The sequence below is a fragment of the Pimephales promelas genome, chromosome 6, assembly GCF_988280905.1.
Source record: "Pimephales promelas chromosome 6, fPimPro1.hap1.1, whole genome shotgun sequence".
NCBI classification, from domain to species: Eukaryota; Metazoa; Chordata; class Actinopteri; order Cypriniformes; family Leuciscidae; genus Pimephales; species Pimephales promelas.
The window spans coordinates 14,350,696-14,375,087 of NC_142774.1; the positions used below are offsets into that span (position 1 = coordinate 14,350,696).

The following is a 24,392-nucleotide window of genomic DNA, read 5'->3' on the forward strand; positions in this document are numbered from 1 at the left end:
AATAAATAAAATAAAGACACCATTGTGTAACAAAGTTTAAAAAATGCATATTTTATTTACAGCCTCAGCACTGTGCCTGGAAATGTTTTGTTATTCTTGCATGTATAACTTCAATAACATTGATATGGAAAAACAAAATAAATATAATAATAAAAAAAATATATAATATCCATAATAATATATAATATCCAAAAAAAAAAAAAAAAAAAACATCCATTTTTTTTTTTTTTTTTAATTTTGCTTCCTTTTTTGTAACACTCCAAAACTGTCTGTTTTTTCCAAACTAGGAATGTTCTTTTTATATGTGAGAACAATGGATCACACTTAACCGGTGTGAAAGACTGTTGTTGCCCCTGAACCAACCAGGGGCTTTATTCGTGCCCAGGAGAGGTGCGCCATGACTGGGATGCTCTTTTCAGAAAAATCAGCCCATCTTTTCCTGAGGTTTTATTATTTTCAGAGCTCCTCCATGGTGGAGACCAACCAGATTGTACTCTCTCAGGCTCGGGTTAATGCCTTGAAGGCCCTGGAGCTTTGAGACCACCGCAACTTTTTGGACTTTCAAAAACTGTCATTTTTAAAAGCTTGACTCCAGAGTCGAACCCGCCATGAGCATTTTAGCTTGATTCGTTTCCTGCTCCACCTTCTCTACAAAATCCCGAAGGTCTGTTTTTTTTAGGACTGTCTTTGCTCCAGATGGAGCTCCAGGGGTGGCGGGCGAATCTGACTCTGGCCCAGTACGGGCCACCCTCCCAGGTCTGAGTAGCATGGAGCTCTGAGCTCTGAATGGAGTGAGTAAGAGTGTGTGTGTGATCGCGAACGAGTGAGCAAGAGAGAGAGATATGTGTATGTGCTCGAGTGAGTAACCCAGTGTGCGTCACGAAGCTCAATGCAACTACAAATTTTCTTTCTTTTTTTTTTTTTTTTTTGCTAACATCTTATATAGTTTCAACAAAGTTAGGTCCCATTGTCCAAAAATGTGGACATCAACTTTAGCAGCATAGTAAATCTTTATTTTTTTACAAAAGTTTGTCAAAAGTGCATGCCATTTTAATCATACAACACTATTATGCATAACTTAACAAGAGTCAAGAATGAAATGTTATTAATTATTATTTATTTATTTATTTTTTTACCTTGTGAACGTTTTGGCCTAGGTGGCTGCGTGACATGTGACCTGTTTTCCTTTAAATTATTTATGTTTTTTATTTTATTTTATTTTTTTCTCTGATGCCACAGGATGGCAGTGTAATGAACATTTGGTCTAATAAAACTTGGTACCTTGTTAACCGTTCTCTGAGATTTGTTTTCATGATAATCGAATGTAAATAGTTTAATCTCTAAAAACTGTTTAGCATATAACACTAGTATATGGGGCATTTAATAAGTAAAAAGAAATCTCTAGTTAATAACACTAACAAGGCCTCACACTAACACAGTGACATAATGAGGGTCCCTACATGCAAAACGAAGCATTGAGAAGTTTGTAAGTGTACAGACCGTTTATTAAGACGATACTTCATAAAGTCCACTTCGACCAGTCCAACTTCTGAACAGTATGTACAGCATTCGTGGTTTGACTTGTCGAGACTGTTTTCTCCTGCTGTGTATACACGAAGTGGACTGTCTTTGTAAAATATCTTCTTATTAAACAGTCTGTACACTTACAAAGTTCTCAATGCTTCGTTTTGCATGCAGAGACCCTCATTATGTTACTGTGTTAGTGTGGGGCAATTTTGAGCCTTGTTAGTGGTATTAAACTAGCAAAATCTCTTTTTACTTATTAAATGCCCCCAGTACTAGCATTATACGCTAAACAGTTTTTTAGAGATAAACTCTATACATTTGATTATTATGAAAACAAATCTCAGAGAATGGTCGACAAGGTACCAATGTTTTATAAGACCAAAGGTTCATTACGCACCAGAGTTCTCCTATAAGTATTATGCTGCATGCAACCAAAAATGTGATGTCCATGTATGTGGACATTAGGTCTTAAGAGGTTAAAATCGTTCAATACGGTTTATGCATCAGTAAATCAAGCCAGTGACTAAAAAAATCAACTTCACATCGTTTATCTTAGTAGGATGAAAATAATCTTATTTAAACTGTGAATAAAATACAGAAAGTGATCCAAGAAGGATCTCTTTCCAATCACTTAAGCTGTCAATCACAAAGTGCGAGTTTATCCGGACACTTGTTATGAAATCAATGAAGCTCTTACTGTATTTACATCATGCATTGTTTGCATTGTTACTTGGTGAAAGCATTTGTGAGAGTGCAGAAATTGTATTTCAATGATAAGATATTTTCATTCACGTGATCAACAGACTGTCTGTCATCTGCTCAACCCTCATCACTGCAACCTTTCATGTGATGGGAATAGATCTAAATTATTTAAAAACAATGTTTTAATCTCGATAGCTGTAATAGTAAAAACGTAGTAAAATATTTAAAGAGAGAGAGTTTCACATGTAATGCTAATACTAATTTCATATGTAAAGATGTTAGCCAATCATAGCAGTGGGCATTTACTCTGAAGTCTTACAGAAGACACGCCCCTTCAAACAGAGCATTCAAATCAGAGGCTAAAATCAGGGTAGGAAAATGCCTTTTATTTCTAAATTATGAAAAATTTTGATGTAAAAATCACAGTAACATTATAAGGGCACCCCAAGAAACATTATGAAATAATCCAGTTCATGACCCTATAATGCAGAGATAGCCATGAATTATCTTGCTTATACCATGGTCATTTGTGACCATTAACAAGAAAGATGTTATTGATGTCAGCAGCCCAAATATTTGACCACAAGGGTAATAAATTATGGTCATTTTTGTCAGCTACATCCTGTTAGAGCATTCTGCCATGCTTTAAATCAGACACAGTAGTGCAGTAAGATTATTTGAATATATTTATTTATCTGAATTAATAAAATGGTCCCACTTTATATTAAGTGGCTTTAAGTGTACTTACTGTGAGGATGTTGTATTGCAAAACACTTTTGCTGCTATTGAGGTTTGAGATTAGGGTCAGGTGTGGTGGTATGAGTATGGATACTCCACCCTTTTTTCATATTAAATTGTTATTCCCTTAACTGATACATACCTCTCTCGTCTCAGTGCGTGCACTCAATCGCTCTGGTGCGCGAGACACTTTGATTGCACTTATCTAGCCCAGTTCATTCAGGATCCAAACAGAGAAGCAACCAAACACCTCCATGTTTTCCCTATTTAAATAAGGTCACAACTGCGACTTAACGAAGGTCTTACGGGGTTGGTACAGCATGGGGGCGAGTAAGAAATGAATTAATTTTCCTTTTTAGGTGAACTAACCCTTTAAGGGCGGGTAATAACTGCAGGTGAAATTACATGCAGGTATTTTTTTTAAATATGAGTACAATGTAAATACATGTATGCACACAATAAATCCATTGTTTCAAATTATTAATTTCAATGTAATAACATAGTACTCAAATCCACTTAATATAAAGTGGGACCAATACAATATAGCATGTATTTGAATTAATTATCGAGAGAAAGAGTGAAAGAGAGAGAGAGAGAGAGAGAGAGAGAGAGAGAGAGAGAGAGAGAGAGAGAGAGAGAGAGAGAGAGAGAGGGAGAGAGAGAGAGAGAGAGAGAGAGAGAGAGAGAGAGAGAGAGAGAGGAGTGTGTAAATTGAAAAATTTCAAAAACAGTGATGTTACCACCTCATTGCAGAGAAATATAATGTAGCAATTGAGTAATAAAGCAATTTGAATAATAAAAAAAAAATGTCTGGATACATGTCTGTGCACCTGAATGTTTCTTTGTCAACTCTTTAAAGTGCTAAAATCCAGTCTGAAGTTTTGAGATGACATGTATCCTTTGATGAAACATGAAAAAAGCACATGCAAAGTAGGCTACAGCACTTTTTCATCAGAAATGATTCTACTTTGAATGTTTTTTTTAATGTCCTGAGTAAGTAATTGACTGAACAGTGCCACTAATATTATCCTGAGAACAGCTGCTTGCCTGAATCATTAACCATCATTTTATCCTCTCCCAAATGTTTAAATGCCAAATGGATATGGACATCTAGCATAACCAAAACAGCTCTCAATCATCTAAGTACCCACCTTCATACGCAACAGGGAAGTAAGCTATTTTCTGTGAATGTGTGACTTCTGATTCATTAGGCACTATAAGTAAATAACTAGAAGAATAACAAAATGTAGTAAACCTTAACTATTTGAACAACTATTTGCAATACATAGTGTTTATAATTAGGACAATAACAGTACATTAAAAATAATATGGAAATAATTACTAGTTTGCAATATCAAGTATACTATGAAATAAGTATGCTATAGCATAACTAGCTGTTCGGTACAGCTTAAAATAACTGGAGGCAGACGACACTGGTGACCAGACACATTCACATACAAATGGCCATGTCCGCTTTTATGCTAAAAATAAGTTGGATAGAGACACTTAAGAATAAATAAAATAAATTAATAAAAAAATTAAAAAAGCATAGCACTTAGGCTTTTTCATTTGTCATCAGTGTAATTGATTGGAAAAAAAAACGTTTCTGCCATGGAAAATAAAAAAATAAATACATACAAACCTTTTTTTTCCGCACAATTCTGACTTTTTTCCCCTATTCATATCTCCCAAGTTTATAAAATGAAGTTAATATCTCTCAATTTTAACTTTATAACTCACAACTGTGACTTTATATCACACAATTCTGACGTAACACACAACTGTGACTTTATATAAAAAAAGTCAGAATTGCGAAATATAAATCACAAATGTGAAAAAAGAAGTCTGAATTGTGAGATGCAAACCACAATGGGCTATATGCACGCATAAGTTCCGCATTTGACGTAAGGATGCTCGTTCATTTCCGGTTGTGTAGATTAAAGCGGAGGAAAACCGGAGAAAACGGGATTATGGCAGAGTCTTCAATATTATACTGTCCTCCCGTCTTTGAAACGAAACGTACATACGTTTAGATGTAATTTTATATATAGTTATGTTTATTTAATATAATTTTAAAAAGAAGCATAAACACAACGAGGGGTGTATGTTTTATCTGTTTTTGTGACTAACGTTTCTTTAGTATAACCATGGAGTATAAAATTCAATATAAATTCTCGGTATTGCATTGGACTCTATGATCGGCGGAAGTTATCGAGCATCCTTAATCCTTCACCGGAAATAATGCCGTGCATAGAGCCCATTTAGAGGGGAAAAAGGAAGAATTGTGAGATAAAAGTCACAATTATCTTTTTATTTATTTATTTTTTTAAAGTTCAAACTTTGCTATATTTTTCCAGAATAAAATACATTTTAAAATATATTCATAATTACTTCAGTACATGCTCAGGACCAAGGGGTTTTCTCCGAGGGGAAATACGTTTTTGCATGATCAAGGTCACGCGTATACCTACAGTATGCCTATGTGCCTCAGACATGTGGAAGAACCTTGGTTCCTCGCCCAGGCCCAGTGTTGAGGGCTTCTTGTCGATGCATAGTGCTATAGACGGATGCTTCCCTCACAAGTTGGGGGTGATCATGAGTGGTCGCTCGGCGAATGGCGAACGCCGAACACACTGATGGTCACGTTTATCAGAGCAGATATCCTGTTGAGGCCCAGGGATTGGAGACTTCACCCCGACGTGGTGGAGCTTCTTAGGAAGAACTTTGGTCAAACTAAAGTGTCTGCTCATATCCAGTCTGCTTGGACTGGATATGATGTATTAGGTGTGGGTGTGGGTACACATTTCCCGGGAGTTCACCCTCATTTGGAGTTTTGGATACTGTGGGCTCGGCCTCTGAGGGGTCCCGGCTCATAGAATCCGGTCTCTCGACTGAGGTCGTTGAGACTATTCTCCAATCCAGAGCTCCTTCCACGAGAAAACTATATGTATTGAAATGGAAATTATTTTCCACCTGGTGTGGTGAACATCACCGAGATCCTGTTAACTGCCCTGTTGGTACAGTTCTTGATTTCTTGCAAGACCGTTTCTCTGCTGGATTATCTCCTTCTACCTTAAAGGTATTTGACGGCTACATCGGCCTTCCACACTCCTCGGGAGAGATCCTCTGATTACTCGTTTTCTCCATGGTACATTGAGGTTGAGACCTGCACTGCACTCTAGAGCACTGGCTTGAGATTTGCCCATTGTACTTGGGGATCTGGCATTGGCTCCCTTCGAGCCCATTGAAGAGGTTTCAGAAAAATCCTCACTTTGAAAACTTTATTTCTCCTTGCTCTTTCTTCTATGAAGAGAATTGGAGATTTGCATGCCCTGTCGGTTGCTCATTCATACCTGGAATTTGCACCAGTTATGGTGAAAGCATTTCTTTACCCGGAATCCGGGTTATATTCCTAAGGTCCCAGCTAATGTTGGGGTTGCAGGCCTATTATCCCACCTTTTAATACCCCAGATCAGGAACAATTTAATCTGTAATGTCCAGTTCGGGCATTGAATGCCTACGTTCACAGAGCTGCCCTTTGACTTAAGTCTGAGCAGTTATTTGTCTGCTTTGGGTCACTCAAGAGAGGGTGCCCTGCATCTAAACAGATAATGAGCAATGGATAGTTGAGGCTCTCATTGGCTTATGAAACAGCCGAACAGCCGTCACCTCTACGGCTTTAAATTCGGGTATTCCGTTCCCCATAGCGATCCTTAGGGGACGCAGCACAAGTTCCCTTTAGAAAGGGAAAGTCTCATGTTACGCATGTAACTATGTTTCTCTGAGAATAGGGAACGAGACACTGCATTCCTATGCCATACTTTCGGTATTCCTGCACATGTGTCCTTCAGACAAGAAGTGGATAACGGTTTGCACTAATGCCCTTTGTAGGTGAGTGTATAACTCACCTAGTGATGTCATAGGCTGCTGCCTGCCAATGTCAAGTTCATTGTCATCTTTAGACTCATGCTTCAGACACCTGTCAGGCTGGAGGCATTCCCCATAGCGACCCCTAGAGGAAGCTGCGTCTCATTCCCTATTCTCAGGGAACTATGGTTACATGCCTAACCCGAGACGTTATTTCATAATGTGATTTACCTCCCACTTTCGATTATTTTACTTCAATGAAAAGTTCATTTTTTTAAGTTTTTTATTATTATTATTTTTTTTTATGAAAGATCAAAAGGATAGGCAATGCATATATATTTTGACCACAACTCGTTACATACTGCATATAAACTTTCCATATGCAAACTTTCATTTAATGTATCTCTTTGTGCAGTTCAGCACAAAGTCATCTCACTGTGACGTGAATAATTACAATAACCTCACACCCACTCTTCTGGCATTTTCTGGCATGATAACAGAGTTAAACAGAACATTTAAATCATAATGCAAAATTACAGATTTTAATACTCCTACGCACAAGCTCTCAGTGTGTACATGTGTTTGCCTCTTAAAAGCGTTGTACAACAGCTCCATGCAGTGTTTATTATTGTTATCAGAACTTGTGGGGCAAAGCTTCAGCATTTTTGAGTTTGATCACTGACAGGCAGTGTGCATAACAGAAGCAAAATATTATTATTATTTTTTTCAGCTAGTGTAATTGCATAATCAGCATTTTATCTGATAAATTCTTTATCTGTATTGGATTAGCTAGACCTCTGTTCTACGTCTACTTGCAAATTTCACAATGAGATGTATATAACAATTTTAAACACCAGGATCTACACACTTATTATTGAACGTCACTGTCATTGTGAATTGTCTGTTAGATGTAGATTTCCCTGTATGTTGCTTCTTCAAAGTGTAAAATAATTTAGCGCACTTATAATATATGTTTGACAAGGGCCGATTTTGTTATGGCAAAGCGACTGGGTCAGAGTATCTCAACAGTGGGGAAAATGTACCTAAAGTGGTCTGAGAAGGGTCAAACCACAAACTAGTGACAGATTGTTGTGTGGCCAAGACTTATCAATGCATGAGGGCAATGAAGGCTATGTCATCTGGTCTAAATAAAAAGAAGGTCTACTGTGGTACAATGCACACAAAATGTTAATGATACAGCCTCAGACCAATCAGTGTAACTATGATAATCCCTATCCACCATCAAAAGCACCAAAGGGCATACCATATAGGAACTGGACCTTGGAGCAGCGGAAGAAGTTTGTTAGGTCTGATGAGTCCCATTTTGTTTTACATCATGTGGACAGCTGTGTACGTGTACACCTTTTACGTGGGGAAGCGATGGCACCAAGATGCACTGTGGGACAACAACAACAACCGGTGGAGGGAGTGTGATGCTGTTCTGAGGGAATGTTCTGGCGGTACATCATGGGTCTGACCATTTATGTGGAAGTGAATTTGACATGTGCCACATACAGTACATTGTTGCAGACCAGGTGCACCCTTGGTGTTCCCTGGTGGATTTGGCCTCTTTCAGCAGGATAATGCACCCTGCCACACTGCACACATTGTTCGGGAATGGTTTGAGGAACACGATAAAGATTTAGATCTAATACCCAGATCTAAATCTAGCTGAGCATCTGTGGAATGTGCTGGACCAACAAGTTATAGATCCACGGCAGCTCCACCTTGCAACCTACATGTACTATATGTTTCAGCAGTAATTTAAATAAATAAATAAATAGATCAAGTTTGGAGTTGGCAGCTTTAATACACAGATCCTCACTGATACTACAGTAGCATTGTAATTTGTTGTCCATGTCCAAATTGATCAGGGAAGATCCTTTACTCTTCTCTGGCATTCATGTACAACCATCTCCAATGAACTAGATTCATGAAAAATTAGAGGGTGGATTTGTATAACTGATGATGCAATCATAAGCTTAGTCACAACAGATGGTGTGCACTGAAAGCCCTCTGATAGAAGTGCATCACGCTCTAACGTGGAGGGTCAACACAGAACAGTTGGGCAGAGTGGGCCATATGCAGAAGGACATGGTCCTGCCAACAGGCGCCAGGAAAGCCATCCTCCCTCTAATCTGACAAATCTCCCTGCCTAATACAGTGACTTTTTTCTATTCCAAAGGGCTATAAAAAAAAGCCTCTTTCTGGGGACCTCTTTTTATACATATTAATCTGCAGACAAATAACTTTAACCTGAGCACTTGCATTTAGAATTGGGGATTTAAGAGTATTTTTATTTGTCTGCAGTTAAAAATTATTTCTAATTTAAAAGGACTGCTATGTCAAAGTGCATTCACCCAAAAGGAAATGCAGGCACTTGGAAAATAGAGGGTATGTAAGGAGCAAAAGCAAATTGGTGGTGGTTGAGGAGATTCCTCCTTCCATATGTAAAACGATTTGAGAACCCAGAAAAGCGCAATATAAATGTAACACATTATTATTATATTAAAATGTAATTCATAAGACTTTTATCAGATTCCTACATCACATTCAAACATGGACACATGCATATGAGTCTGGTGTTACGCCAGGCACAATACCAATAATAACTATCCATGTCAATTATTGACTGATTTATACTATTGAAACTGTAAACAAGTCTGAGACTGGGTAAATTGTGCTTAGCCAAAAACCATATCCTATCGAGTACCTTGGGTCATCCTTAAAAAACGTACGAAAATCACTGGATAAATAAAAAATAAAAAAACACCAAAGTAAGCACCTTGGCAGCCATTTATATCCCTAACTGCTGAGGACATAATGCAGCTAAAATTTAACACAGCAAAAAGACACCCTTACATTATTAACCAGCCATAAATTCCGATGGATCAATAAAGTCTCTTTAGCCACAGGGGCAACCAGTTGATTTACAGAGACAGCTTGGCAGGGATTCTAAAATAATGTCTTACCCTAAATGAAAGCCATAAAGAAAACGTCATCATCATCAAATCATCCCCCTTTAGTCCGGTTGATGTCATTTATGCTGTGATAATGTGAGGTTTGCATATGCTTTGAAAGGAACAATCAATCATAAGAAAGAAAAGGTCTAATCTGAAATATTCAAGGATTTAGCGTACATACCGACACGTTGTTCGTCTTTCCTGATGCTCTCATTGTCATGCCAGTCTCTTCTTCTCAAACCATCTGTCCAGGTATAAATGTGACCATCATTTAAGCCCAGTGGGAAGCCCTGTGGAGAAAGAGAAACATTTTAAATTGAAATATAATTGTATTCAGATAAAAAGTTTTTTTTTTTTTATTATTATTTTTATTTATTATTTTAATTTTTTTTGGACACTTCCACACAAAATGCATCTCAAAAGATCTGGTTAAAGTTAGATCTCAAATAAGTTAAAAAAATTCAACGAAAAACAACAACAACATCATTATAAGAGGTAATTTAACTTCAAAATGAAACATTTTCAAGAACTCTCCAAGGTAAATTATTTAGGCCTAATTTGTCCTACAGTATAATGCAATGATCAAAATTTTAAAAAAAATTTTTAAAAAAAGTTGTTTGAACACACATTCAATTGGCTGAAATCACTGTAGCCAGCAACAAACAGAAAGCTTTCCAATCTGATCCATAAACATTACACATAACATTTTAGCCAAAAGTACATTTCTCCTTTAGATACTCCTTTAGAACACATAATCATTTTAGTAAACACACGCAAGTATTTGCCATCCTGGTTGGACCTCAGTCTGGGATTTTTCAAATCCGGGAAAGCAGAAATGGTGTAAACCATCAATTCCATCATGCCAGAACAGCATGTCAAAATTTGGTGATTTTTTCTAATTTTGGGAATAAAAAAGCATCTCAAAATGATCACACAGAACGGTAAGAGGTGTGGAGTGGACAGCATCTGTTTAAGTGCAACTATGCGCTCCTCTGTGTTTCTGACACCTCTTCTATTTTGGCACTGGGTATTTGCAGGATGTAAAAAGTGGAACTCTAGAAGGTTTAAGAGGCTCCATTTGATCTACAATTTATCCATTCTCACAGATAGACCCCTGATAACAGCTCTTTTCACTGGTGGTGGGTGCTAATGCAGTGGACATAGCAGGAATGGTTTTGATGAAAGCTCTGAGAGAAGGATTCAGGTTGCCATGCTTCAAACATACATCCAGAATAAGTCATGCCTTTTAGTGCTTTGTATTTTGTGCAAGCTTCACCACGGAAATGCTTCAGGTGAGCAAATTGGAAATGACAGAGGCTATTCACTGAAAATTAATCTGGTGAAAAAGACACAGAGATTTTTAAGGAAATGATTTAGAGTGCTACTTAGCAAAGTGGATTATGGGAGGCAGGTGCTTGGATTCCAGAAGCAGCTCTGAGGATTTCTATGGCTTTTTTTTTTCTATGGTTTGTGAATAATTTAAAAACAAAAGCATTGCTTTATTAAGGCCTTAGAGAGTTTCTGAGAAACAGAAAAAATAATAATGCAAGCACATTCAAGCTTGGCAGAGGGGAATTTCCCTAGAAGAATGTGACATCAACTTGACAATCGCAAAAAGAGAACTGCTGGCAGCAATGTTGGATATCACTCACCCATAGGAATACAGAGGCTTCTGATGCCAAGACTTTGTGGCGGAACACAGGTGGAGCTTGCCTAGGTTATTAATGTGATGGTTGACTTAAGTTTGCTGTAAGTCATTTACATGTAGGCCTTGTCACAAATGACACCCTCAGCCCTTGAGGTTTTTCCATTGTAAAAGTTAAATCAAACCAGCATAAACAGCTGCATAGATCAGATTGTGGTCTGCTAGGTGGAAAGTGGCGAAAAAAGTGCATTGCAAAAAAAAAAAAAAAAAAAAAAAAACCCTGCAGATTAACCAATTATATATACCAATTATATATATATATATATATATATATATATATATATATATATATATATATATATATATATATTTTATCACCGAAGTCATCATTTAGTCACATAATTGTAATGAAATCACACATACGTTTCTTTGAAGGGCACGTTTAACTGCATGATTACTGGAAGTGATGGAACAAATTGGTTCAAGTTGGTTTTTGAAAAGAACTACAATTCACAGTCAAGAAAATATATAAAACCCAAGAAAAGCTGAATGCCTCAGTTTCGCTTTGCTAAGTCCACAGCTACTTATTTGTCCATATAACTCACCCTTTCAAAACGAGTTGTCAGTTACATTCTTCATTTATGATGGCGTACATCTTGAGCTGTATGAAGTTGTTTGTTCTCAAGAACTAGACATTAAAAAAACATAGAAAGACAACGGACGGATTTAGAAAACAGCACAGCAATCTAATGTTTTCGAAGTTCTTCCTGTGTTCCAAAATAGTAGCTGCGTTTCCTAGATTGCGCATAACTTTTGTGATATTTTCTAAATGTCAATAAAAAAACATTACAAAATGACTGCATTTTTATTAACCGATATTAAAATGTATTTTTTTTCTCTTGCGATAAGTCATTCAAAAAAATCATAGCAATGGATATTGGTAGGTTTACATATATTGTAGGCAGCACACTAGCCATTATTTTTAATCGAAGAAGACGTAGCCGTATTTTCCAAGCATTAATGGCAAGGAAAGCTCCTTCTACTTGGCAGCAGCCACGTATTAGGTATGTCTGGGTCCTAACATGTCTGGGGTAGGAAATAAATTGTCATTTTATTTGCGGGGCAGGGGTGCGTTTCCCGAAAGCATCGTTAGCCAACTTTGGTTGCAAGTTCCGTCGTTATCTGCATAGTTTAAAGAGTCGGTGTTTCCCGAAACCATCGTTCCAACGGACATTCGCAAACAGCATCGCAAAGTTGTGTGGTTTGAACGACAGCTCTCAACCTGTGGTTAGAGGCATCGTTTCTATATTGTATGGGTTTCGGGAAACAGTCGTGACTAGCTAGTTGATTTCTCCAACGATGCATCGTACTATGGTAGTGAAACAGTGAACTACGTTGTTGTACGGGAAACGCACCCCAGGTTGGGACCATAGGCTGTAAAAAAAGATGGATGATGCCCCTTCGCTCTCTTCTATTGGTCAGAACTGAAGCAGCCAGTATCCCGATATGGTGCTGACATCTTGGAACTTGAGTCTGCGCAGTAGCGATTTCGGGACCAGACATTCACAGTTGTGAGCAGGAAGTAAAGCTGCAAAATCAAGGCCCCGTCCTCACCCTAACAGAATCAACCTCAAGCACACGCTCTGACACTTTTAAAAAAAAAATCTAATCTAATTATCTTATTAAAATGACCTTATTTATGGTTCATAATAGTATTCATAATAGTCTGTTGTTGCCAGTTTAAAGGACAATGTTTCCAAACACTTTCAGGCTGAAATAGGAAAAGGCTCTTTTCATTTACATTACAATACCTAGTATGTCTATTTAATGGTCGCGGGTGCGGGGTGGGATGTAAAAATAGATACAGTCGTGATAAACTGCAAATGCAAAATAAATAAATAAATAAATAAATAAATAGTTTCCAATGCAGTTGCCGATTTTCCTGTTTGCAAGTTCCAGCATACATTATCAGCATAGTTCAAAAAGTCAGTGTTTCCAGAAGAAGAAAAAAAATAAATAAAAAGAGAAATAGTTTTAGTGTTAATTCTAACACAGTCTCATCCCAAGACGTCATATAACTGACGTCTTGGGACGTCTTTTGACCATACGTCAACATCCACCTATAGGGTGCCCTTAAACGTCGGTTAGATGACGATCCCGGGCCGTCATACAACTGATGCTTTACCTTTAACGTTAGTTAGGTGACGGGGTAGGTTTAGGTCTGGGGTAGGGTTAGGATCCGATAACGTCATCTAACCGACGTTTAAGGGTATCCTAAAAAGGCGGATGTTGACGTATGGTCAAAAGACGTCCCAAGACGTCTTGGGATGAGACTGCGCTTTAAATTCGATCTCAAACTGTTTCATTAAAATTAGTTATTACTCCACCACGTGCGTGATGTCACAGGGTTGAACGACCACTTTGCGACATGTTTGCAAAATGGTTTCAGGAAACAGTCGTGACTAGCAAGTTGATTTATTCAATGACGCATCATACTATGGTAATGAAGCAGTGAGTTACGCCATTGTAAGGGAAAAGTCCCTTACCATCTCATTTGAGAAAAAAAAAAAAAAACTACCATCAAATACTGAAATTGAAACTAAAAGATCTTCACACATCAAAATAAACACGTCTGGTTTAACTTGAAGAAATTATGACAGAAATAGTATTATTGTATACTAAAATGTAATACTTAAATTTAATTAATTAATTTAGACACAAATAATATGAGACATTTGATAAAAAAAATGAAAAATAAAAAATAAAAATAAATAAATAATGGAATTTAGGAAAATAAAATGGATTCATGGGGCCCTAAATTAAAAGGTAACTTACTCTGTGGAGATTTGATTTACATCAAACAAGTTATTTACATTCATTTTGTAAGCAATAAGGTACGAGAGACCGTGCTGTGTTGTGAATAAGTAACAGCTTAAGTAAAGGGCGTTGTTAGGCACTACGCAAAACCCATTCAGCTGTTACGTATAACACTTTTATAAAACGGTTAACACACAATATATATATGTATATATATATATATATATATATATATATATATATATATATATATATATATATATATATATTACCCATCTAAGAGGGGACTTTGGTGTCGTTACACACTCACCATCAGGGGACCGCCGAGGCAAGTGGAGACATTTTGTGTGTGTGTGTGTGTGTATATGTATATATTAGTGCAACTTTCATGAAGTAAAATCAACACATAAGCCTTCTTTCTGCTAGAAGAAAAAAAAATAGTCCCTGGCCATGAACACCAACAAAGTTCCAATATGAATGAAATCTCAAATAAAAACAACATAGGAACTGCAGTGTTGTGCAGTGATAAATAGAAGCGTTGCGTGTTTTATCATGAATATGAATCAAAATAAGAATCCAGGATTGGAACTAGCAGTTTTATAACAAGGTATAACAAATATGTGGAATACATTTCCTTCCCCATTAATGATAAAAGTATAGTGATAAATCAATACCGACTGACATGGAAAACAAATATTGTGATAATATGTTTTGACATATCGCCCAGCCCTATCTGAAGGAGAAACAGAATGGACTACAAAACAATGAGATCAGTAGGAAAGCAACTGTAGACTGGATATACTCTTAATTGAGGTTTGGGCCTTTCTTTCAACCTCACATTTGGCGGGCTTGTTCTCGCTGTGATTCTCTGCTGTTTTCCCCCTCCCTTTTCTCATCGCCATTTCAATTTTTTTTTTTCTACAGATAAGAAAGCAGATGTTTTATAGACTCCCGGCCCCACTATCTAATTATATCGTTTAGCAGTGCTGTCCAAAATCTCAATTGCCAGAGCTCTTTTTCACAGCTTCCCCCTCAGAGCTGGTTTTCAATGTCCTAAGTCCTGTCTGTCAGCCGCGGCTCCTATGCTGGCATTGTGATTGCTGGTGCTACGCTTTGTTTGTTAAATAGAATCCTTCTCTGAATGGCCTACTGTGGGTGTCAGCAAAGGTGAGACTGAACTAATCAAGGTTCCATAAACAGGCGCTACTGCGAGGACAAGGACGTTTTGAATTAGCCTTCTGTGAAGCTGTCAGGAGCTATTCGATCAATCTGGCTGACATGTGTGAGCGAATGCGTATAGGTGTTGAGGTCAGAAGTGCACGTATCTAAACATCACATACACTCAAGACATGAGTCCAAGTATCATCAACAGAGTCAAAGTAACATGTTCTATGCATTGAGATTTCAGTTCTCCAAGGTTGTTTCTAAGGGATGAGAACAATAGTAACAAAAGGAAGAAGAACTATCGACCTAATAACATTGGATGTCCACTGCAGGATACATCATTATCTGAGAATACGGGATCTACAGTAGGTGCAGTTAATGAGGACATCTGCACATCAGAGCATTTCTTCACATCACAAACGGAACATAGAGCCGACTGCGACCGTACGACCCGTGATGAGTTCAAACGATGCAGGAAAAAAAAAAAAAAACACACACACACACATCCGACAGAGCAGGAACCATTGTGTTCTGATCAACCACATCATTTGACCTGTGTCTGGTGCTGAAGATCAGAGAACACATCTCGAGCACCTGTGAAATAAATAAGCCCCATGACAATGATGCACACAGAGATGATGGCAATATTGGAAATCTGTGTCGAATCTGACAACAGTTCTAGTCATAAAAGGGTCATGAACAGGCTGAATGATAAAAGCAAGAGCTTCAGTAATGATGTACTGTATAAGTGTTCTTCCTTAACACCATTCTAAAGTTTGGAGTATGATTAAAAAAAAAAAAAACTTAGTGTAAACTGATCATTACTATAAATTAAGGGTTCTCCGATTGATCAGTCACCGATCACAATCGGCTGATAATTGCATGAGGATGTGTGATCGGCGATCTCTATAAAAGCCGATCCATAAAACCCGATCAGATAAGGCAAAACTCGCGAGATTATTTTTTTACACCATGATAAAAATGGCTTCACCGGTCTGGCAATTCTACAAGGTGTGTGAAAAAGACAATTCATTAGCAATCTGCAATGTGTGTACCATGCCACGGCCGCTTGTCAAACTGTGCAGCCTCTTTGCTCAACCCGTAAATATATCCATCGATCCGCAAATTACGTTTGAGTTATTAAATGGCCTAGTGGGAGATCTTTTGACAAGCGTTTTCAAGGTTACGGATTCTAATCCGCACTCGTATATACGAGCCCGTTCTCATCCCAAAGCGCCATATAAGACGATTTTGCAAAAGCGTAAATATCCAACGCACATGGCACCCTTTAACGTGAAATGAGATGCAGATATATTTGGGCAGAAGGCGCCCCCTAGTGGTCTAACCCTTACCCTACACCATACCTAAACTTAACCATTAACCGAAGCGTCTCATTAGACGTTAAAGGGTGCCATGTGCGTTGGATATTTACGCTTTTGCAAAAGCGTCCTATATGGCGCTTTGGGATGAGAACGCGTTGTATATACAGTATATATATATTCATCAAAACTGAATATGTTCATCAGTGGTTACAGCCTAAATCAAGCAGGGACAAGTTTGTGTTTTATTTTACGATTTCACCAGAATGAATAGAGTCCGCAACGGCGATAGATTGAAGCGATAAATTGTAGCCGAGTTAAGACTGTGCGGGGCACAGAGAACACTGTATCCACTGATAATCGCTGTGGCAACGAGCACGCAGCTTGAGTTTAAAAACACATTTAGTGCTAGATTTCTTAATAGCAAACTAAATGAATGCTCTGCTAGTTAACTACAGATGTTTTATTTATTTATATTACAGTAGGTACATGGTGGGACAGACTTCACTGGATCTAAACAAATCAATCTAACCATATAGATGTGACCAGTAGTGGTGCCTTTCTTAATCTGTTTAAAATAATTTTGCAAGGGTTCTTGCAAAAAAAAAAAAAAAAAGAAGAAGAAGAAAGAAATTGAGAGAAATAAATTTAATAATCTCTATCCCTCTTCTCTCTTTATCTACCTTTCTCTTCCTCTCTAAATGCCCACAAAATCTGACTAAGCTTCCCCAAAAAAGCAAAGTTATAGATAGCCTATGTGGAAGTTGTGCACTTACCTGTGGTCCTTTTAAGTGTATTAGAAAAACCGATGCCTGATGGCTATCGCCTTTTTGTTGCTGTTTTTAGTTTAAGTCTAAAGCCGAATTTAAAGACTCAGTTGTTCTGTCTTTTATTTATTTTATTTTATATTCTACAGTAAAGTTATATGTTAAGCCCTAAGCTGCTCCCAATAACCAAGCTGCTAAGTTAATATGCTGGACATGTTGCTTGCAAATAAATTCAGAGGTGTCAATTCATCATGCATTGTCTTCTCTTAAATGTAATACTTAATGTACATTGTTGTTTAATATAGTTTAATAACTAATGCTGCATGATAAATAGAAATCTTCGAATAGACCCTGTAATCGGTGATCGGTATCAGGTGAGACAGCTTTCAGTAATTGGGGATCGGTGAGAGGCCCCAAAAATCCTGATCGGAGCACCCATTCTATAAATGCATTTATAATTTCATAAAAGATTTCCATTAAATAACTTTTGAAAAAAAATTGTTTCATGGTTTCCACAAAAAAAACTTTTGTTTCAACTTGTTGATATGAAATTTTTCTCACGCACAAGCTTTGTCATCATAGGAATACGTTACATTTTAAAACATAACAAAACAGAAAACAGTTAAATTAAATTGTATAATATTGCACAATATAACTGTTTTACTGTAGCCTACAGTTTTGATCAAATAAATGCAGTCTGAGTGAGCATAAGAAACTTTTTTCAAAAACATAAATAAAACAGACCTTAACCTTTTAAAGGTGCAATCAGATATTGACAACATGTGATGTGATCTCGGAAAACCCATCACATGGTGAAATTTGACATATTACAGGTTTTGAGACCAATATTAAAGCTGGGTTCGAGCCCTTTCCAAATCTGTTTTTATTTATTTTATAGTGTGTCTGTAACAAAAGTTATGGTTATCTGAAGTCGGCTGATCGCTATGATTTTCAGAAACAGAATTTTGAGAAAAACAGGTTTAATTAACGGTCACGTCCTGCTAGCGGGACGACTCGCGCTCCTTTTTTATTGACTTTTTTCATATCACATATTTTAGTAATCATCACAGATTAGGTATCATTTGAAAGCTTACAAACACAAAATTTTACCTGTGAAAACCGTTTTGAAATTGGATGATTGAGAGGAGAGCAAGGTCTTTTAAACGAGCAGCTTCAAACTCTGTTGTTCTCTTGTGTTCCGCATCACACAACACAATTATGCTGGATAAAAATAAATAAATAAATAAAAACTTGCGTGCCGTTGTAGTTCACCCAGGACTGGACTTTATTCTGTTATGTGGTTTATTTTCATAGGTGAACTGTCTTTGTAGTGTTAAGAGAAGGAGAGCTAAACGGGAGATATTGTTTTTTTGCTCCTCCGCTCCGCCTGCGTGTTCTTAAAGAGAAACAGTCTTTTCAGCTGGACATTATAAATCTCTATTTTTCTGCACTAAACTAGTGAATTTTCCCAAGATATATTCAGAGATGATAAACAAGATGTTATTGAATAATAATTTAATAAAAACCCAATTTTGACAAAAATCTGACATTCAATCTATATTTAGACCTTACTGAAAACGTACCTGCGTGACATCCGACGGGTTTTCCCAGATCGCATCACATATGACATCCATAATGTTTTCAGTGGTGTATAAAGAACTTAATAAACCATAATGTTTTTATTACCTTAGAATGAGGCATTTATATCTACATAACCGTGGGCACTCCCTTCTAAGAAGGTCGACATATTGTGACGTCATGTTTCTACCGTAGCCGACAGCAAACAAACAGCGCTACAGAGCGTGTTACCTCACTACCTTGAAAGAGAAGCCACAGAAAGCTAGAAGCTAGCCATAGACACAGTGAGTAGTGACTTTTCCCTTGTCAGTGGTGTAAAATATGTAGTTGGATTGTTTCATTTAACTTAGTTCTCCCTTGCTGTGTTATGGCTTTGCTATGTGGGGATAAATGTGATGGTTACGTTTATGAGACAGCTGATTAGTATTTACACTTGTCATTGACTGTAAAACAGTTTGTTACAGGAATCACCAACCCATCAATCGCGGTCGACAAGTCGATCTTGGAAGCATTTTAATTCGATCGCGAAGAGTGGTCAAAATCAGAGAAAAAAAGCCTATTGTGTGTAGTAAATGGTGTCTGGGGGATGCGGTGGCGTGCACGCTGTTACAATCATGTCACACCTTTGGGCTCATGCGGACGCATCAAGTTTAAACAAACCTTTATGCTTTAACCAGCTCAGCCACAATATAGCTCACATTTAGCCAGATAAACTTTTACTACCCTGTTAGAAAAAAAAATATGTTGCATAGTTTCATGTGGTTCTTCTCCCTCACTGTATTATGGGTTAGCTATGTGGAGAGAAATGTGCTGGTTACGTTTGTGAGACAATCAGCTGATTACTGTTATTATATTATGTATTAAGACCCTCGATCCTCACCTGACTATGGCTTTGTAAACTTTATCCATGATGTGGTTTATAATGGACTGTGGCACAGAAACAGTGACAATGTTACACACTCCTCGGCTTACTCTGGCTATTCTCTGCTGTCTCAGACGACGATATGTTTGTCCCGTTTTAGCCACCGTAGCGTCTTCGAAAGGGAGGGGTGAGCAGTGGGCAGAGTCCTTAGTGCAAACTCACAACCAAACCGCTAGATGTCACTAAAAATTACACACTGCACCTTTAAACAGTGCTGTTTTAAATGTTTGGATGGATATTCAGGGCATCTGTGTAAAAGAAATGGTGCTGAGAAATGCAGTGATGCTCTAAAAGTCACACGCTGCTGAGTTTGATATTTACATTAACCTCCAGTGGCCTGTAGGGAGAGAGACTCCAGATCTAAACTGTTCAGCATGGGCAACATTCATCTGCTCTGGAGAGAGATTAAACATCTGCTGAAATTACAGGAGAGCAGAGAAGTAGCCACCGTGATTCTGTCTCTCTCTCTCTCTCTCTCTCTCTCTCTCTCTCTTACTCACACACACACACACACACACACACACAGATGAAATTAAAAACTCTAAATATATTTTTCTTTCCACTGTCGCCTCTCTTTCTCTCTCTCACTACACTGTTCTAACCCTCTGTAAGGGGGGTATTAGAGACAGTAATACCTATATTGAAGAAATGGGAACAAGGAGGATTTTATGAATTTATGAAACCTCAGAAAACAATATGTACTATGAATGAGATAAAAGAGTAGAATTTAGCAGTCTCCGGCTTCTCTCTCTCACTCACACACACACAGAGAGAGAGAGAGCGAGAGAGCGAGAGAGAGCGAGAGAGAGCGAGAGAGAGCGAGAGAGAGCGAGAGAGAAAGAGAGCGAGCATGAACTATTCACAAACTGTCTGATACATACTGTCTGATACATAAATGGCAAGTGTTGGCTGAAATTAGTAGCTGGAATAAAAACAAAATCTAAAAAATATGATATTCTTTAGCCTTTTTATGATATTCGATTTATAGTTCCATGCATACGCTCTCAATGGCCTAAATGGGGTGATTTTTTTATTTGTTTGTCATTTTAATTAATCCATGGTAACCTATAGATTCAAAATGTTGAATGTACTCTAAGGTTCTAACTTTTGGGGTCGGTAAGATTTTCTTTTAATATTTTTTGTTAAAAAGGGTAAGAAGTATTTTATGCTCACCAATGCATTATTTGATACCAGTAATATTGTGATTGTGATATATTACAATATATAATAACCTTTCTATTTGAATATAAAAATAAAAACCTGTGATGGCAAAACTGAATTTTCAGTAACCATAACTTCAGTCTTCAGTGTCAAAATTATTTGGTACTCAGGAAGCATTTATTATTATTATCTTGAAGATAGCTGTGCTGCTTAATATTTTTGTGATACATTTGTTGTGATTGTTTTATTTTATTTTATTTTATTTTAGGATTATTTGATGAAAAAAGCTCAAAAAAGTAATTTTAAAGGTGCAATAGGTGATAGGGAAATGCTAATTTAACCTGCTAGCATTGAAAGCAAGTTGTTGTTGACAAAGGAAAAAATGCACTGTATTTCAACTTTATTCATGTGCAGTTTTAGGACATAGTGGCAACACATCTCATTGAATTATCTGCATATAAGTCAGCAGTACATATAACTGTCCTGTCAAACCTGAAATGTAGATTGTCAAGGAAAGTTAGGTTGTTGCTGTTTGCCTGCCATTCTTACTTAATGTAAGTGAAACGCTGATGATGTAAGATGTCTGAGTGAACAGGCTGCACAGTGATATGTAAACACACATTGACTGACATGGAATGCATTGTATCATTTCATTCGTATGAAATAACACTAATGAACTGATGACATGATTGAAGCTATGGTTATCTGAAGTCGGCTGATCGCTATGATTTTCAGAAACGGAATTTTGAGAAAAACAGGTTTAATTAACGGCCACGTCCTGCTAGCGCGACAACTGGTGCTCCTTTTTATTGCCTTTTTTTCGTATCACATATTTTAGTAATCATTATTGATTAGGTATCATTCGAAAGCTTACAAACTTAAAATTCAACCTGTGAAAACCGTTTTGAAACTGGACGATTGAGAGGTGAGCAAGGTCTTTTACACGAGCAGCTTCAAACTCTACTGTTCTCTTCTGCTCTGCATCACACAACACGATAATACTGGATAAAAAAATAAATAAATAAAAACTTGCGGGCTTTTGTAGTTCACCCAGGACTGGACTTTATTCTGTTATGTGGAAAAGCCACTTAATATAAAGTAGGTCCGTTTTTTTTTTTTTTTTTTTTTGCTCCTCCGCTCCGCCGTTTTTCAGCTGGACATTATAAATTGCTATTTCCCTGCACTAAACTAGTGAATTTCCCCAAGATATATTCAGAGATGATACACAAGATGTTATAGAATAATAATTTAATAAAAACCCAATTTTGACAAAAAACTGACATTCAATCTATATTTAGACTCTACTGAAAACGTACCAGCGCTACATCCGACGGGTTTTCCCAGATCGCATCACATATTTATAAAAACACATTTAGACTGCTTCAAATAGTGATGGCTATCGGGATATGAGGAGACTTTCAACCAGCATTACAAAAATTTAGATTTTCTGTAGATAATCATCTTTTGCACCGCATATTTTGTTGGTGTTGCCTTTCCAGGTTTTGAGGAGACATTTGGGGTACCAGTTTTCTGCACAATGGTTTTGTTATTGTAGTATCATCAATTTCAGAATTGCATGCCTCTAAAATGTCCAGTAAAACAAAATAATCCTTCCTAATTGGGAAGTTTTGGGAAAGAATATACTGTAATGTCGACCAGACTGTAAGGCAACAGTCAAACTGGCTGATTAGAGACCAATGCTGCTATTTCTTTGACAAAAATTAAGTGAGGTGGCTGGCTTCAGATCAGCAATTTAATTCAATGAGAGTCGTATTGGTTAAAAATGGGATACATGCAGAAGACAGTGAGCGCGCCTTCCCTGACTCCACTCTCTGTGATCACATCATTACCTCTGACAGTAATGGCTGCAGCATAGAATATCAACATAGACTGATATGTTGAATGATTTTGATTAGAGGCAAATATGCCACACTGTGAGCTTTGAAAATCTAATTAGCCCAACTGAATGTGGAGTTCAACAACAGCTGAAAAGCTTTTTTTTTTTCAGCGCATTTAAACACGCTGTGCTCAGCCTCTTCTCGAATTTACCGTTTAAGTGTCTCGCTGTTCCAACTCCTTTGGCTTCAAGCTGCATTGCATCTGCGGTCTGAGCACGGGCCCTAATATGGTGTTTTCTTATTACTATAGTGCACTTAATTACTTTCTGCAGCTTGATTTTTATTTCTAAAAAGCCTTTCCCCACAAATAACAGCTTTTTGCCAAGACCACCTTTGGCAGCTCAGAAATGAAAGTGCATTCATTATATCTAAACAGTGTTTTATTACAAAATAAAGCTGGTTTATAATTGCTTTCCTTTCTAATGCATAATTCATATTCAGGATTTCAAAAATTGTGTACAGACACTCTCAAGCATTCGTAAATGCAGAGCAACACTAGCAAACATAGGCTATGTTCATACAGTCAGAGTTTGGGATTGACAACTATAAAAGGTGTGACTCTCCAAGTGACAGACAACCACTTCTATTCACACAGATGTGGAAACCTTGAGGGCCTAAGTGGTTTAATTGTTTTATTTTTTCTGCTGGGTGCAGGGTTATTATCATTAACTAAACCAGAACTAGCTAAACTACGCTCTGTAAACTGAAATAAAAATAAGTTGAAGGGTAACACTTTATTTTGATAGTCCACTTTAGACATTCAACTAACTATAAGTAACTTTGCCGCTACATGTCAACTAACTATCATTACACTCTAAAAAATGCTGGGTTGTTTTAACCCAATTTTGGGTCAAATATGGACAAACCCGAAATGTTGGGTTAAAAATGTAATGAAAAAATTTAATCCAACGGCTGGGTTAGTCCATATTTGACCCAAAGTTGGGTTAAAACAACCCAGCATTTTTTAGAGTGTAGAGTATTAGTTGACTGTCAGCTTAATATCTGCTAACACTTTATTTTGTTGGTCCCTCAACAGACATTCAACTGACTGTAAGTAACTTAGCAACTACAAGTCAACTTGTTCTCTTAACCTGAACCCTAACACCTAACCCTAACCTAACAGTCTACTGACAGTCTACTACAGCCTACTAATATTCTAATGACACTTGGTTGACATGTAGTTGAAAAGTTACTTATAGTTAGTAGAATGTCTAAAGTGACTATCGAAATAAAGTGTAACCAGTTGAAGCACTACAATTATAAACAAACAGAAATAAATTAAACCTAAATAGCACTCTTTAAAAAAAATAAAAAAAAAAATGAC

General features: G+C 37.2%; 1 protein-coding gene across 2 annotated transcripts in view; it reads right to left on the bottom strand.

Annotated features, from left to right (window-relative positions):
• galntl6 (polypeptide N-acetylgalactosaminyltransferase like 6) overlaps nucleotides 1-24,392 on the bottom strand; it is a 251,525-nt gene that overhangs the window by 196,529 nt on the left and 30,604 nt on the right. For both annotated transcript variants that reach the window (XM_039691143.2, XM_039691148.2), the window contains one exon: nucleotides 9,979-10,087. In XM_039691143.2, coding sequence (XP_039547077.2) covers nucleotides 9,979-10,087 — 109 coding nt within the window. The remainder of the gene's footprint in view (nucleotides 1-9,978; nucleotides 10,088-24,392) is intronic.